Source organism: Jaculus jaculus, chromosome 7, assembly GCF_020740685.1.
Source record: "Jaculus jaculus isolate mJacJac1 chromosome 7, mJacJac1.mat.Y.cur, whole genome shotgun sequence".
NCBI lineage: Eukaryota > Metazoa > Chordata > Mammalia > Rodentia > Dipodidae > Jaculus > Jaculus jaculus.
The window spans coordinates 106,198,046-106,215,753 of NC_059108.1; the positions used below are offsets into that span (position 1 = coordinate 106,198,046).

Below are 17,708 nucleotides of genomic sequence, written 5' to 3' on the forward strand. Positions count from 1 at the left end.
AGATCCAACATGGGTCCTTAGGCTTTGCAGGCAAGCGTCTTAACCAGTAAGCTATCTCTCCTGCCCAAGTGTTCTTTTCTTTCTATGTTTTAAATGAGAACATTGACTTTAAAGATGTTTTATTTTTATTTATTTTATTTATTTGATAGAGAAAGAGGGGGAGAGAGAGAGAAAATGGGTGCACCAGGGCCTCCAGCCACTGAAAATGAATTCCAGATACATGCACCTCCTTGTGCAGCTGGCTAATGTGGGTCCTAGGGAATCAAACCTGGGTCCTTTGGCTTTGCAGCCAAACAACTTAACCACTAAGTCATCTCTCCAGCCCATCCATTTTTTCTTTTTTTAATTTTAGAGAAAGAGAGACAGAGAATTGACACACCAGGGCCTCAGACACTGAAATCAAACTCCAGATGCTTGTGCCACCTAGTGGGCTTGTGTGACCTTGTGCTTGCCTCACCTTTGTGCGCCTGGCTTACGTGGAATCTGGTGAGTCAAACATGGGTCCTTAGGCTTCACAGGCAAGTGCCTTAACCACTAAGCAATCTCTCCAACCCCCAAGTGTTCATTTTTGATACTCATTTTTGTAGGACATTTTGGTACCTTCTTTTTTTTTTTAACATTATAGTGGTTATTTTATATATTTGTTTTCTTTTCTTAAAAAGTTACCAAAATCAAATATTTCTGCTATTATTCCTACCTCCCACACAAAAGAAAGAAAGAAAGAAAGAAAGAAAGAAAGAAAGAAAGAAAGAAAGAAAGAAAGAAAGAAAGAGGGAAGAGAGAAAGAAAGAGATGGGAGAGAAAGACAGAAACAGAATGAAAACGTTTTAAAATCAGGATAGGGCAGAAGAGATTCAAGTCATTGATTAGTTCTTTCATCTCCATAGGAAATGCATGAAAATCAAAATTTGGTTTCTAATGTGGAACACATGAAATTCCAAGCCTGGCTCTGCCTCCCAAGCTGGTTCCTGCTTCACATTCCAAGAGCCAGCATCCTGACCCAGGCTGGGTGGGGGGAGGACTGCCCTGTCAGGGGCCTGAAGACACTGCTCCCCACCCCCCACACACACCACGCCTCTGGTTACAGGACTCTTCTTTTGGCTGGCTGCAGCTGGGGTAAGATTTCAGATTTTTCTAGAGACTCCTCCATGGAGCTCTCCCCTCACCATCTATCTTTCCAGGTCTCTTTGCCCTGGGTGTGGGCTCCTGGTAAGTGTCCTCTGCTAAGCATCTTCCTCTTGGTCTGGTTGAGGACTCAGCACCCTTCTTCCCCCTTGACCTTGGCCCAGCCCATCTGGGCTTAGTGCTGGATTTGGAAACATGCGCTGGTGCCCTGCCTGATGGCCGTACCCTTTAGTGAGGAAGGGATTGCCAAGACAGCCCAGCCTGGACAAGTGCCCTCCCAATTGGTCTGTCTGTGGTTCTCTCTCAGATCTTATTTCTAATTGCTTGAATCCCTGTATTTCCCCTCAACCTTGTATCCAGGTTCATGGGGACTTTTCACTACATGGTAAACTGAGGCACGCTTTCCAAATGTGCTGGGAAATGTCTCTCCTTCTGCTATCCCCTGGCTTTTATCTTTAGCTTTCCGCTCAGTGTATTCAGCAAAGCATTCAAGAGGACCCAGCAGAGTCCTTAACACGAGTTTAGAGGGACTACACTGCAGGTCCTGGAAAATGGGACAAAATTTCTTCTCTTTTGGCTTCCTATGGACCACATCTCTACAAAACTGGCATTCCTGTGCCAATAACCTACCCAAGCATCAAGAGTTCATGCAGCATTGACTTGGGCCACTCCTGAGAGAGAAAGGAAGACATCCCCATGGAAAAGGGCTCCCAACCATTTGGTTGTTTCTGCCCAAATTTTGAATAAAATAGCTTGCAAAACAGACAAGGATTGCTAGATATTTATTCCAATGAAAAAATATAGATATATGTTTTAATAGTATTTATTTGAAATGAGATACATTATATGATCCAAGTATCAAATAAATTGGTATAATCTTATTGTGCAACAGACAAAAGTAAATGAGCTGGTGTGGTGGCTCACACCTTTAATCCCAGCACTCGGCTGACTAAAGTCGGAGGAGCTTTGTGAGTTAAGGCCAGCCTGGGATATAGAGTGAGCTCCAGGTCCGCCTGGGCTAGAGTGCGACCCAGCCTCAAAGAAACAAAAATACCAATAAATGACTTCGATAGACAGACACTAAAATATTAGCACATGTTAAATACAATAGGAAAGATAAGTTGAAGCACACTATTCCCCCCACCCCATGCAAAACTGGCTTTATTTTAAATTCACAGCTGAGGTAGGAATGTCTGAAGGAAAGCTAGAGACAATGAGCCTACTGCATGATTGGTGGGTTTTATTAGTTTGTTTTACCAAAGTTTATTGTAATATACAGAAAACACCAAGACAACACTTTATTCTAGCTATAGGTTGCAAAAGATGTTATGGCAGGAAACCCAGTGTTTAAATAGGAATGGAGGAGTGTCACCTTCGTCTCTGGTCTACAGAACAGCTTACTTTTTGCCAGATTTCTTAATTCCACCTGGGGCCAGAGGACCCTTCCCTTCAGCCTTCACTTTTAGCTCCTCCAGTTTCTTCTGTTCCAACTTTTGTTTCTGCTTGCACATCTTGCCCTCCTCACCCATCTCCTTGGTCTGCTTCTTGGGCTGTTCCAATGGCTTCTTGCCACCTTCAAGGCCCAATATGATGCAACTCACTCCTTCTGAAGCACACTATTGTAGTTTACAAAAAGATAAAGAACAATTATTTTTGTGTGTTTAAATGTAAGTGCATGGAAAATGAACTTGAGGGCTAGAGAGATGGCTTAGTGGTTAAGGCACTTGCCTGCTAAGCCTAAGAACCCCTGTCAGACTCTCCAGATCTCATGTTAGTCAGACGCACAAAGGTGAGGCAAGTGCAATGTCGCACATGTCCATGAGGTAGCGCAGCATCTGGAGTTTGATTTCAGTGGCTGAGGCCCTGGAATGCCTATTCTTTCTTGCTCTCTCTCTTTCTCTCTCTCATACTCTCTCTAAAATTAAAAAATAAAATGATCTTGAAGGGCAGCTGAAAAACCAAACTCTGAGAAAACCTAAAGAGAAAGGACCAAGGGCATGGAAAGAAAAGGAGTTTGGGTTTTTTTTTCTTTTAAAATTCATATTCTGGTCAGGTGTAGTGGCACATGTCTTTAATCCCAGAATTCAGGAGGCAGAGGTAGGAGTATTGCTCTGAGTTCAAGGCCACCCTGAGACTACATAGTGAATTCCAAGTCAGCCTAAGCTAGAGTGAGACCTTAACTTGAAAAACAAACAACATTAAAAAAAAAAAAAACAGAAATCATATTCTCAGGAAATTATTTTTTTTATTATTTTTTAAATTTAAAATTTTTTAATTTATTTTTTTGAGAGCGACAGACACAGAGAGAAAGACAGATAGAGGGAGAGAGAGAGAATGGGCGCGCCAGGGCTTCCAGCCTCTGCAAACGAACTCCAGACGCGTGCGCCCCCTTGTGCATCTGGCTAACGTGGGACCTGGGGAACTGAGCCTCGAACCGGGGTCCTTAGGCTTCACAGGCAAGTGCTTAACTGCTAAGCCATCTCTCCAGCCCAGGAAATTAATTTTAAAAAAATTCAAAGACTAACATTTTGGGGGAAAAAGGAGAAAGAAGCTATTGCATTCAGAAACTTGAAGAAAATTGCTATATATATAAAGATAGAATCGTAAGAGCTCTTCAAGATGTGATGGCTCCAATTGGAGAGTTGGAGGTTAAAATAAATTTTTCAGAAAGCAGAAGACAAGACAACAGGAAAAGTAAGGAAACAAGAAGAGGTTATTCTCGTCCAGAATATGAAGACATAGAGACAGCTAGCAAAGGCACATGGGTAATATGGAGAAAAAAAAACCTACAAGAAATTTCTTAGAATTAAGACATGGACTTCAAAGAAAAAAAGGAGAGAATGAGCCAGGCATGGTGGCACATTTCTTTAATCCCAGCACTCAGGAGGCAGAGATAGGAGGATCACTGTGAGTTCATGGCCAAGTTAGGACTAATGGGTGGGTTCCAGGATAGCCTCAGCTAGAGATGAGACCCTACCTTGAAAAAAAAAAAAAGAGAATATCCAGAAAATGAGTAATAAACAGCAATCATATTATCAAATTATCATATATATTTTTAATCCTGAAGAAAAGATGCAGAAAACCTCCATAGTTTTTTTTTTTTTACCCCCCCAAAGTAGGGCTTTCACTGTAGCCTAGGCTGACCTGGAATTCACTATGTAGTCTCAGGATGGCCTCGAACTCATGGTGATCCTCCTACCTCTTCCTCCCAAGTGCTGGGATTAAAGGCGTGCACCACCACGCCAGGCGCATCCATAGTTTTTTAAAGAGAGTTTTATAATTGTGTAAGGAATGTGAAAACTTGATGCCATGTACAGAGAATGAGCAGACAGACAGAGAGGAGTCTGACCCCACACTACATGGCCCTGCAGCTAGCACTTGCAGGCTCATAATCCACAACTGCAATATTGATTTAACAAAACTCCAGCACAAGTACCGGAAGGAGAAGAGAATGCTGTGTGCGACCAGAATGTGTGTGCAGCGGCTCTGTGCGTCTTTCACCACAGGAAATTGATAGATATATCCCGGTGGAAGAAGCATGAAGCAGAGAGCAAATATTCTTCCCGAAACAACTCCATGAGTTAAAACATTATTTATGAAGAGGGAAGAGACAAATTGCTCTTATTTACTTTTTAGTATCTTTTTTTTTTGAGATCTGGTCTTGCTCTAGCCCAGGCTGACCTGGAATTTACTATGTAGTCTCAGGCTGGCCTCGAACTCACAGTAATTCCTCCTATCCCAGCCTCCTGAGTGTTTAGGATTAAAGGCATGACCAGGGTGGCCCTGGTCAAATTGTTCTTTTTTTAAATTTTTATTATTTTGTTTTTGTAACAGGCTTTGCGATATCTTGGACTTTAAAATTATGCACATTTTTACTTAAGATAAAATTTTTTTGAAATTCCTTTTAAGATAAATATTACTTCAGTCATTACCACTGAACCCTTTTGGTAACCCTAGTTTCCTGGAAGCTCTCAAAAGGAGATGGCAGAAGGTGAGGTGGGCGAGCTGTGGCTGTGTCCCTCAGGGGCCTGCTGAATACGTGTAGGAGCAGGGTGTGGGTGCCCAGCTGGGCACGCTGCCCTCCCAAGGCAGGCTCCATGCACAGACTGTTCTTGGAGGTGTTTGCGTATTAATGAAAAGACCTTTGTGGGCCACATGGGAGTTATTGGTAGGGAAGGTGCCAGAAGGTAAGGCGGGTCCCCTCCTCCAGGGACACCGGGAAGCGTGGCTCAGATGCACCCGCCAGTGACCTAGCTCACGTTTCGTTTCTGAGGGCGACCAGCAGATGGGTGTCTGGTAACCCAAAACCCTCGTTGAAGGGACCCAAGTCAATGGCTCCATCTGGCACTGGGGCTGCCGCTGCGTCTCGGCCGCAGGCCTCTGGGGGCTGAAAACAAAAAGTGGAATCCGAGATCCTGTGTTCAGTCGGAGGGGCGGGAGATGCAGAGGGTAAGGAGGCTAACCTGGAGGTGTGGACCAGTCCACCCTAGCTCAAGGATTCACAGGGGAGCTTTCTTGTAAATTAGGTATTTATTTCCAGGCCCCTCTCCCATATCTGCTGGTTCAGAACCCCGGGGTTTCACCCAGGATTGTGGTGCCCTCCCGTCCTCACCCCCTTGGAAGCCTGCAGTGCCAGGGGCACTCTACCCCAGCCATGGCCCCAGGCAGCCCTCTCTACCTAAGCTCTTTCTCCTCTTCCTCCTTCCTTAGAAGTTCAGGTGCAAAGGGAACTTTCTGAATCCCAAGGGTCTGAGAAAGTTACCAAAACCCTGCCTTTGGCTGGAGACCTGACAACATGCCTGTGATGAAGTCCCACTGCTGAAGCAGGGTCCCTTGGGAGGGTGAAGGCAAAGTTCTTCTATAAGCCACTGCACTCCCCACAGTCTTCTCCAGCCAGGAACAGACGTGAAAAGTGGGGGGGGGGGGAGACGGAGGATAAGTCCATGGACCATTGAGATGTTGAGGATTCACAAAGCTTTGTCCTTTAAAATTGCACTGTCAATCCTGTCATGACAGCAGAAACAATGCTATTTCACATTATCCTGAAGACCAAGCACCATGCCTGGCATAGGGAGGGTGCCCAATAAATGTAGAATTAAAACAGTTAAGTGTGGGCTGGAGAGATGGCTTAGCACTTAAGGCCCGCCAAGCCTAAGGACCCATGTTCAACTCTCTCCAAATCCCACATTAGCCAGAGGCACAAAAGGTGAGGCAAGGGCAAGGTCGCACATGCCCACTAGGTGGCGCAAGCGTCTGGAGTTCAAGTTCAATGGCTAAGGCCTTGGTGCACCATTTCCCTCTCTCTCTCTAAAAAAAAAAAAAAAAAAAAAAAAAAAGTTAAACAACAACAACAACAAAAAGCCCTGCGGTTATGTGCCCAAGTGTCAGAAAGCATGAGTATGTATGTCCTCTATGCCTGTAGCTATTGGCTTATAGAGACAAGGCATGGGGCTCCATCCCACCTGTCCCAGTGGGCCCCTGGCATGGTCTGAAACCAATGGCTCAGCAGGAAGACCGCCCAGGGTGAGGCATGGCTTGTAGCATTGGCTGTTCAGGATCCTGTCCTGCAGTCCCTGACTTAGAACCACAGGAAGACGTGATGTGCAGTGCAAATACTTGGGCAGCCCTGTTTGTCAGAAAGAGTCTTCATGAGCAGGACCCAGAAGTCTGCTTTTTAAAATAGATATATTTAAATTTTTAGAATATATATATATATGTGTGTGTGTGTGTGTATATATATATATATATATATATATATATATATATATATATATATATATATATTTACAAGCAGATAAATATGGGGTGGGAAAGGGGATAGAATGAGCACACTAGGCCCTCCAGCTGCTGCAAATGAACTCCAGATACATGCGCACTTTGTGCATCTAGCTTTACGTGGGTCCTGGGGAATTGAACCTGGGTCATTAGGCACTTGGCAGGCAAGTTTCCTCAACTGTTGAGCCATCTCTCCAACCCGTATCTGCTTTTTGAGTAAGCTTCCTCACCCGTTTGTTTCATAGGTGAGTGACTCTCAAACACAACAAGTGGGACTGGATTATTCTCAAGTCCCTGGGGACTTGACTCCAAGCAGCTTCTGATGTGCCCGCCCATTTTCAATTACAAATGCCAAAGGAATCTTGAAGCCTCTGGCGGGTGCCTAGGCCAACCTGGGTGAGTTGGGCTGAGCTCCTGGTGTGCCCTGAGGGGCCTGGAAAGAAGTAGCTCTGCTGGCTTTGGGTGATTCTGGCTGTTCCTGGCCATAGCCTGACCTCTGGTGGTCAGAAGGAAATGGTTTGCTAGGGTCAACTCCAGGGGAAATGAAGACACTTAAAGAAACTCTGTTGAATATATATGGCTGTCATGCTCTATTTGTGATAGTTAAGAATCGAGATCTGCCTAGATGCCCATGGACAGGTGACTGGGTAATGAAAACATACTACGTATATACACAGTGGAATTCTATTCAGCAGTATGGAAAAATGAAATCATAGACTTTGCAGAGAAATGGATGAACCTGGAAAGAATCATATTATGTGAATTGAGTCAAATTCAGAAAGAACAAAACCACATGTTCTCTCTGATCTATGGGTGTCATATGGTAATATCTATAAGTATATGTATATATAGGGGGCAAGTGTAGACAAAACTTTAAAAAATAGAGCTGCAAACCAAAAGCAGACATAAAGAACAGAGTGGGAGAAAATGGGCGTGGAGAGTGGGAATGGAGGAAGGGGCTGAGGATAGGAATCAGATGGGAATCAACAAAAACAAATCAAATTTGAAAATGTCAGAATAAGCCAGGTGTGGTGATGCACACCTTTAATCCAGCACTCAGGAGCCTGGGGTAAGAGGATCACCATGAGTTCAAGGCCAGCCTGGAGCTATGGAGTGAGTTTTAGGTCAGTCTGAGCTGCTAGAGTGAGACCCAAAAAAAAAGAAGAAATGCCAGAATGCATGATATTCAAATCTCTGTATGCCAACAAATTAAATAAAATCTCAAAAGTAACTTAAAAGAAGAAGATGGAAAAAATCCCCATTGGAGATTGGAACTAGCTAAGCAGCTGCTTGATAGGTAGGTTATGGGTTTTCCCAATTCTTTGTTTTACCCCCATTGCTTACTCCTCGTGTGGGCTCCGCTCTGCTGAACATTTGAAGGTGGCCTTTTGTTTCCTTCAAGAGAGCGGGGATGGGGGCTAGAGGCTGGATATTTTATGATGCTTTTTGTTTCTGAGGAAAGAGCGTGGCCACCTGATACTACTGTGGAAAGCATGCCCACAGCTTTCATTATTCATGCTGTAGCCTTGCTTCTCTTCAGTGTCCCTCACTTTAACACTCACCTGGCTAAAGCCCCTGAAACCACCACCAGGGAGGGCCAGGACCAGCTCCATGCGGGGATGGGTGGTCCCTCCTCTGTTCCCTGGGGACTCGTGCAGCATCCAGACACTGCTGCTGCTCAATTTCCTAACCTGCCATCACTCACAGGATGGACATGGTCATGAACATGTATTTAATTTAAAGGAGTTCTTTTATGATTTAGAACCCAGCACACTTAGATCTGTCTCTCATACCAAGAGCAATGTGTCATTGTATTTTCAGAGTCCAACTCAAGGAATGACGGGACTTTTTTCATTTGCATATTTGTTTCATTTTGTTGGTTTTTTTTTTTTTTTCTGGTCTGGTGAATGCTGATATTGAAAAGTTAAATGTAGGGGGCTTATCATTTAGTAGCTAGAAGTTGAGAGCCTAGAGGCTAGAGTCAGGTGACTGCGTGGAATTCATTTACTCCGTCACATAACACACTTTCCTGAGAGCGGCCATTGTGCTGCATGCTAGGGCACAGAAAAGTAAGACACGTGAAAGAACAAGTTATCGTCAGTTCTGTGGGAAGCAGGGGAAAGATACTCAACTTCGGTGCCAGCTGAGCTCTTTGGCTTCCTGCTTGAGTCTCACCCATGTCAATATCATATCCAGCACATACCAGTGGCATCTTATTTGGTGCTTGAAGCAGTCCTGATGCAGGTTCTGCTCTGAACCCCCATTTACAAGTGAAAAATTAAGTCAGAGGGGATATCAGATAGTCTTCCAAGGCCAACTAGCTGGTAAGTGGTGGAACTGGTACCAGAGTTCAGGCCAACCTGGCTCCCAGTGCCCATATTGACATCCACCAGGTAACAGGGTCACCAAGACCTCCCACCTCTAATCTTGCTCCTCCTATTCTTTTGTTTCAAGACAACTCATGGCTTCTTATTTAAAAAGTTTTCTACCTGAGCCGGGCATGTGGTGCACGCCTTTAATCCCAGCACTCAGAAGGCAGAGGTAGGAGGATCACCATGAGTTCAAGGCCACCCTGAGACTACATAGTGAATTCCAGATCAACCTGGGCTAGAGTGAGACCCTATCTGAAAAAAAAATTTTTTTTACCTGCTCACCCACTCTGACATAATTTCCTTTTCTTTTAAATGACCCTATACACACTCACTGGTCAAAAAGTCATTCGTATTGACAGGTAAGTTCCTATGAGAAAAAAAAAAAGGGTGCAAGGCAAACCCATCCCTTCCTGTGCAGGAAAGAGCAAAAATGGGTTGGAGGCAGGCTCAGGCCTTCACGTGTCAGGAACTTGCTTCTCCTCCTTACGGTCATGCTTTCTTGGGAGAAGGACTATATAGACTGCTACTCTCACCAACCTTCGGCTCAGGTGTCAATGTCTGGAGACCAGAGCATATAAAAAGCTACTGGGAGGGGCTGGAGAGATGGATTCATGTTTAAGCTCTTGCCTGTGAAGCCTAAGGACCCCGGTTCGAGGCTCCATTCTCCAGGACCCACGTTAGCAAGATGTACAAGGTAGTGCATGTATCTTCAAATAAATAAATAAAAATAAACAAAGAAAAAAAAGTCATTCATTGTCACCCTTCTTTCCACTCCCTCAAAGTGCTTCAGACTCAACGTCACCCCATTCCTTTCCAAACTAACTCTATGAGTCTCTATATCAGGTGGTGAACCCACTTTTAGCCAGAAACTTTGAGATAATTCATGCCTTTTTTTTCAGTGTCTGTTAGTAATTAAACTTAGGGCCTTATACATGCTAGGCCAATGTTCTACCACTGAGCTATGGTGTCAGCCCCAAAGCCACTCTTGATACCTGACAGTCAATGAGTGGGGCCTCTCGGTGTGTTTCTCCTAGATTCCTCTTGTTATATCTTAAAAAAAAAAAAAAAAAGGTTTGTGTATGTGTGTGTGTGCTTTGTGCTCACGTGTGTGGGCGCAGCATGAGTGCAGGTGTGTGTACCTGTCTTCACGTGCATATAGGAGGCCAGAGTTTGACACCAGGTGTCTTCTTCAGTCATTCTGCATCTTATTTTTTGAGACAGGATCTTGCACTGTACCTAGAGCTCAACTAATTGGTTAGAAAGTCTGGCCAGCAAGCGCTAGGGATCTGCCTGCCTCTGCCTCTTCAGCACGTCCAAACATATGTCCTCACATCTACGTGGCAAGCACTTTAACCAATTAACCATCTCCTCAGACCTTTGATACATGCATGCGTGCACGCACACACACACACACACCATTCTGGCTCTGGCCATGATTTCATTGCTCCTAAATAAAGAACAATCATGGCTAGAACTTTTGTTTGGGGTGTGTGTGTGTGTGTGTGTGTGTGTGTGTGTGTGTTATATACACATGCATGTAGATGTGTGTGCCTGGTGCAGAGGCCAAAATAAGATGCTGGGAGTCCTCCTCCCTCACTCATTTCTCTTATTTCCTGGAAGCAAAATCCCTCACTGAACCTGGACCTCTGTCTTTCAGTGAGACTGACTGACCACGGAGCCCCATCAATTCTCCTGTCTCTAGCCTCTTCAACACTGGCGTTACAGGCATGTGTGGCCGTGCACAGCTTTTGCCATGGATGATAGGGATTGAACTGTGGTCTTTATGTTTGTGTAGCAAGAGCTCTTAACCCAATGAGCTACCTTACCAGCTCCAGAAATCTCTATGCAAAACTTGGGCCCCACTTAAAAGGGTAAAGCAAGCCATATAAATTATGAGCTGTTGTCATCAGGCTCTCCAGCAGCTGCCACCCTATCTGTGACGGGCAAGCTGCGACCCACTCTTGCGGGCCAGAGCCCCTGGTTGCTTACATCTTGAGTTCCTTGCTTCCGTTCCGCGGGTGTGGCTCTCCAAGGACAATATCCTTTCTCCCCCTAACCCTACTTCTCCAGCAACTCATTCTCTAGGATTCATCTTCTCACCACCTCCCCTCCTCAGGTGTATTTGTCCACATGTCTGTACTAGATTTCACACATTTCATAGAAAAGACGAGGCTGCCTGACTTAAGTCCAGGGCTTCTAATTTTACCTTAAGCAATCCAAGTATTCTCTTGATTGCAAAATGAGTTTCATGAGCTGCTGAACAGGTGTTACCAATGCTTTGGATTCCCTGATCTGCCTTGTAGAAGCTAGTTAGATTCTAAGTGAGGAGGAAGGATGTGGAAAGGAAATGAACACCCCGCCCCCAGTAGGAAGCTGCAGGGGAGCTTTGGCTCTGGGGCACAGGCAGGGCTACTTCAGCCCAAGTCTGGATGTGTCTGAAAAACAGTCGAGATTAAAGTCCACTGCCATCTCCCAGTATTGGCATAGCCACACAGTAAATGGTATCTGTGTGGACATGCTACAGCAAAGAACATGGTGAGAACTGTAAGACCCACACCTTTGATGCCAGGGGAAAAGAAATAAGGAAGACACACACATCTCTATGCCGATAGAGGATTTGATTTTTGTGTGTATGCGGGGGGAGGGGGGGCGAGTCTTACTCTTTAGCCTAGTTTAGCCTTGAACCCATCTTCCTGGCTCAACCTACCTAGTGCTGGGATTACAAGAGTGAGCCACCATGTCTGGCAATGAATTCAGGAATTTTAATTAATTAGATTGATTGGCTGGTTAATTTACTCTTTGTGTGCATTGTGTATGTATGATGTGTGCATGGGTGGGGGGTTTGTGTGGAGGTCATAGAACAATATCAAGTGTTGCTCATGTCAGATTAGCTCACCCAGGTCCTTCTAATTCTCCTGTTTCTACCTCACATTCCACCACAGAGATGCTGGGATTACAGACACGTGATCACTTCCAGTTTTTACATGGGTCCTGGGAATCTGAATGCTGGTCCTCACAACAGCATGATAAGCACTTTATCCACAGATAAAGTTCCTCAGCCCTGGAATGCAAGGCTAGTCAGGACTCACATGTTTTGAAATTTAAATTTATATTTATTAATTGAGAACATTACGGTATGAACATATTCCATATTGGTCATATATATCAGGATATATATTTATGTTCCCCTGACCTGCCCCCATTCCACTGAGGGCCTTCCTCAGTGGGGTTATTGGCATTCACTGTGGGATCATGTATGCACCAGTCAGTCTCTGTGTGGCTGGGGTGGGGGCCATGGAACAATACCTTGGAATACACCTTCTCAACCTATTGCTCTTACATTCTTTTTACCTCCTCTTCTGCCTTGAAGAGTGTGGTGGTTTGATTCAGGTATACCCCAAAAACTTAGGTGGTCTGTATGCTAGGTTCTCAGCTGATGGAGATTTTGGAATTAGCACATCCTGAAGGGAGTGTATTGTTGGGGGAGGCTTATGAGTGTTATAGCCAGTTTCCCCTTGCCAATGTTTGGCACACTCTCCTGTTGCTATTGTCTACCTGATGTTGGCCAGGGGGTGATGTCCACCCACTGCTCATGTCATCGTTTTCCTCTGCCATCATGGAACTTCCCCTCAAGTCTGTAGGCCAAAATAAGCCTTTCACCTCACAAGCTGTTCTTGGTCAGCTGATTTCTGCCAGGAATGTGAACCTGACTGCAAGAATAAAGTTGGTACCAGAGAAGTGGGATTGCTGCTAGACACCTGACTGTGTGGCTTTGGCCTTTTGGAGATGATTTTCAAGAGGAATGTAGAGGGATTTGAAATCTTTGCCTAAGAGACACCTTCCAGTGCTGTAAGTACAGCTTGATGGGCTAATTTGGTCAGAGTTGAAAGACCTAAATGCAGTAAGAACTAAAGTCTGTGAAGTTTGTCTGATGAGGATGAGAACGAGCTTTGCCTGGACTGGGCTAGAAGCAGTTTATATGAGAGGCTTGCTGTTATGCCTATGTCTTGAGAACTTGTGCAGGGTTGCATTACATAGAACTGGATTGATGCAAGCAGAGGGATATTGCAAAAAAAAAAAAATGAAATTGTTGGGCCAAATATAGCTGTAATTATATGAGAGGTTACAACCACTGAGACTGGGCTAGCTGACCTGTACTGGGGAACAACAGAAAGGATGCAGCATTTTTTTTTGAAGCGGCCTAAATGCTCAAGGAATGTCCTGTCCTTCAAAGACTGCTTTATTCCCTCCTGGATTAACAAATTGGTACACCACATGGTATTATGGAGTGTAGGAAATGCAGGAAAGAGAGTCATTGAATTTGCAACACAGTCTTGTGTTTGGAAATGGCCATGGGCAGTATGAAGCAGGTTTGCTTCATGCCTGCATGGAGACCCAATGGAGCCATGAGGATGGACCAGGGGTTGCAGTGGAGACCCAGTGGAGCTGTCAGGACCATGAGATGGTTACTAAGGAGAGCTGCCAGCCCTGGATGAAATTTTCCAGGATTGTGAGTAGCCTAGCTGGAGGGGTGGAATTGGAACTCCAGAGACTTGCTGGTTAGACTTATTGGACTTGAAGACTTGTTACTGGCTAGAGTTGTTGGACCTTCAGCTTCAGAATTTGATATTTGCTCTGTTTAAATTTTGTATTGGTTAAATATCTCTTTGCTATGCCCAATGCCATCTTTTGCAGTATGAGTGTTTATTCTGGGCTATTATGTTTTTTTGGGGGGTGGTATATTTTGGTATTATGGCTCAGTTAAAAGGTCTGGGATGATGGGGATGTTTGAACATCATTGTAATTGATAAAACTATGGGGACTTTTAAAGTTGGACTGAATGCATTGTATTTTACATTATGTATGGTTATCAGTTTATGGGGCCTAGGGGCAGAATGTGGTAGTTTGATTCAGGTGTCCTCTACAAACTTAGGTGTTCTGAATGCTAGGTTCCCAGCTGATGAAGATTTTGGAATTAATGCCTCCTGGAGGCAGTGCATTGTTGGGGGCATTTGGCACACTCTCCTGTTGCTGTTGTTCACCTGATGTTGGCCAGGAGGTAATGTCCATCCTCTGCTCATGCTGTTTTCTCCTGTTGTCATGGAGCTTCCCCTCAAGTCTGTAAGCCAAAATAAACCCCTTTTCCCACAAGGTGTTCTTGGTCAGGTGATTTCTGCCAGCAATGTGAACCTGACTGTATCAGAGAGCATGTTATAAGTCTCCTTTGGTGTTGAGCTTTCACCACCCTCTCATTTTCTGCTTTAGTGAGTTTTGAATCTCCTCAGTGTCTACTGCTATCTCCCTAGAGAAGGTTCTCAGGCTAGCCAGGAGAGCAGCACTCATATTTAACCTAATGCTTCCTCTGTAACGTTTCCTGAGCCCTGGCACATCCGGTAGAGATGACTCTTCTTAGGGTTGACAGTCAACTTTCCTTTTCTTGCTGTATTGATGGGTCTTGGGTCTTCCCAGCATTCACTGCCATCTGGGAAAAGCAGATTCTCTAATCAAGAGTAAGAGCAGCATGGATCAGGAGGGATAAACAGAGACATTGAGAAGAATTATGGGGAGGAATACCCTCTTCTTTTAGCCAAAGAACAATAGAAGTTTCTCTCTAGGGTCTTCCAAGTCATAGGCTTCTGACTTTACTCAATATCAGGCATGAATTCTCTCCCACTAAGTGTGAATCATATCTAGTGCAATATGGCTCCCATATATATATCCAACAGAGAGTAGTTGGTTACCCCCATAGCCCATGTGCTACTATTGTACTGGGATGCACATCTTGCCCAGCTGGTTGATTGTGCAGCTTGCAGGATCCCCGGCTTATTCACACTGTTGGTGACCATTGTCCCCCAGTAGCTCACATGTCACTTTCCAGCACTATGAGGGCTAGCCAGCAGGGAGCTGGTTTTCATCTTAGTGCCAGTGTGATCTCTCCATGTTATCTCTCTACAGCCTGACTCACAGGTTCCTTGATCAAGGACAGAGACCCTCATGGGGTCCATTTTGGACTTATGAGGTCTGGCTGTGTAAGAGCAAAGAGAAGGTACAGGATCAAGTGTGATGGCAAGCAGGGAAGTTCTGTCTCCTCCAAGCAACTCTACTCAGTCTCCCTACTCCAAGTCACCTTCCACTCACCAGTTGTTGTTGTTTTTCGAGGTAAGTTCTCGCTCTAGCCCAGGCTGACCTGGAATTCACTATGTAGTCTCAGGGTGGCCTTGAACTCATGGTGATCCTTCCACCTCTGCCTCCCAAAGGCTGGGATTAAAGGTGTGCACCACCACACCCGGCATCACCAGTTTTAATTCTTAATAGAGCTCCTTGTGTGCTCTTTGGCCTATCCTTGCCATTTTAGAAGTGTGGGAGGGAGGGGCAATTTTTTGAAAAACAAATACATTTTCATCTGACCTGAAACAGGCTGAATTTCAAGTTTACCCTGCCTGGCTAGTTTTTGCTTTTCTGAAAGAAGAGAGTCGTGCGCCATCTTGTGGTTGAAGGCTGCCACAACAGTGACTGTGAGCTCCGCATCCTTTGCCAGTCACAGGAATAGGTAGCATCGCGCAGCATGGAGCAGGCAGAGAATGCACCAGTAGGGAGGGCATATCACACTGGGGGCTAAAGTCATCATTAGTAGCATTGGAATGGGAGCCAAAGGGAACTCCATCTCCTGACCAGATGTTTTCATCTCTCAGTGTCGTTTTCCACTAAGTTTGTAAGTGGATTCTGATAGGCAGTGGCCCCAAAATAACGTCCTTGCACAGTGGCAAGAATGCCAGATGAAGAGCTAAGGCACCTGCTGTCTAACTGCTCCTCTCAACAGAAGATAATTGAGAAGGGCTTAGTCTCATGTCCAGGTTCAATGCAAGCCCGGTGTGTTACCGTAAGAAAACCTTCAATGAGCATCTTCCACATGTCGACGGCTTCCTCATATCCATGCTACAGGATGATGTTATATGAGTGAAGGAACCAAGGTATGGTCCAAGGAGCTGTCCAAGGAAGTGAAAGGCAGTGAGTATCCAGCCCGGACTTTGTTTTCTTTTTACAATTTTATTTAATTTTTATTTTAGAGAAAGTATGAGGAGTGGGGGAGGAGAAAGAAAGAGAGACAATTGGCACACCAGGGCTTCAGCCACTGCAATAGAACTCCAGACGCTTGCACCATTTAGTGGGCATGTGTGACCTTGCATTTGCCTCACCTGGCTTATGTGGGATCTGGAGAGTCGAACACTAGCCCTTGGGCTTTGCAGTCAAGCGCCTTAACCACTAAGACATCTCTCCAACCCCATAGTTTTTATAATATGAATATGTGTGTGTGATGTCACACACAAACCACACGACTTCAACTGATTACATCCCTTAGTCGTGGGCAAGCCTGACTTCTAGGAGTGTTCACCAAATCTCAGATACTCATGCTGGTGCCTGTTAATTCCCTGGGATTCTTTTGTTTCCATCTAACTTGGTTTATAAAAGCACGTGAGAAATAGAGTTACCTTAACTTCAAAAAACCACATCCTTTGAATTCTAAAGATGAAAGATGCAGCATAGAGGATGAACACTGCCATTCTGCTGAGGAATTAATAGGAAAAAATTAATAGAAAAAAATCCATTACAGGGAAGAGAAGGTGCTCTGTGTGCCTTGGATTTAACTAGCATTGAGTACAGGCCTGTGACCAAGAGGTTTCCTCTCGCAAAGCAACCCTGTAAAGTTCATGTTTTATTGTCCCTGTTAGGCCCTGAAGGAAGTCAAACATACAGAATTCAAGAATTTTGCTTTGGGTTACTTAACTGTGCCCTTAGCACAAGCCTGTCCCTTAGCATTGCTATGGAAGTATCATTGACATACAATAGACTGCACATATTTCAAGAATAAAATGGAGTGTTTTGATTATGTAAGCCTCTGAAGCTACCACCATAATCAAGATGACAAATGGGCTCATTATACCCTCCATTTCCTCTTGTCCCCTGAATTCCCACACTGCCATTCCCAAGCAACCATTGATCTGTTTTCTGTCACTAAAGCCTTCATTTTATACAATTGCATATGAATTGAAACACATAGTATTCCCTCTTAGTGAGTCGGATGTTGTTTGTTCAGTATTTTTTTTTTCTTACAGAGAGAGAGAGAGACAGAAAGAGAGACTGGGCATGCCAGGGCCTCTAGCCACTGCAAATACACTCCAAATGCACATACCACTTTGTGCATCTGGCTTTATATGGATACTGGGGAATCAAACCCAGGTCATTAGGCTTTGCAGGCAATCACCTTAACCTGTGAGCCATCTCTCCAGCCCCAGTATAATGCTTTTGCTATTCATACACATTGCTATGTGTATAAGTAGCACATTCCCTTTCATTGTTGCAGAATATTTCTTTATACAAAAATACCACAAATTACTCAGTCATTTTCTTGATGACAGACATTTGGATTACAGTTGT

At 44.6% G+C, this 17,708-nt stretch overlaps 1 protein-coding gene across 1 annotated transcript; it reads right to left on the bottom strand.

Annotated features, from left to right (window-relative positions):
* Positions 1–2,522: 2,522 nt before the first annotated feature.
* LOC123462339 (translation machinery-associated protein 7-like) lies at positions 2,523–16,184 on the bottom strand. Its single transcript, XM_045155575.1, has 3 exons — positions 16,152–16,184; positions 5,405–5,512; positions 2,523–2,741 (listed from the first exon to the last, which is right to left on the bottom strand). Exons 1-3 carry the CDS (start codon positions 16,182–16,184, stop codon positions 2,523–2,525), a joined length of 360 nt encoding a protein of 119 aa, XP_045011510.1.
* Positions 16,185–17,708: the final 1,524 nt, after the last annotated feature.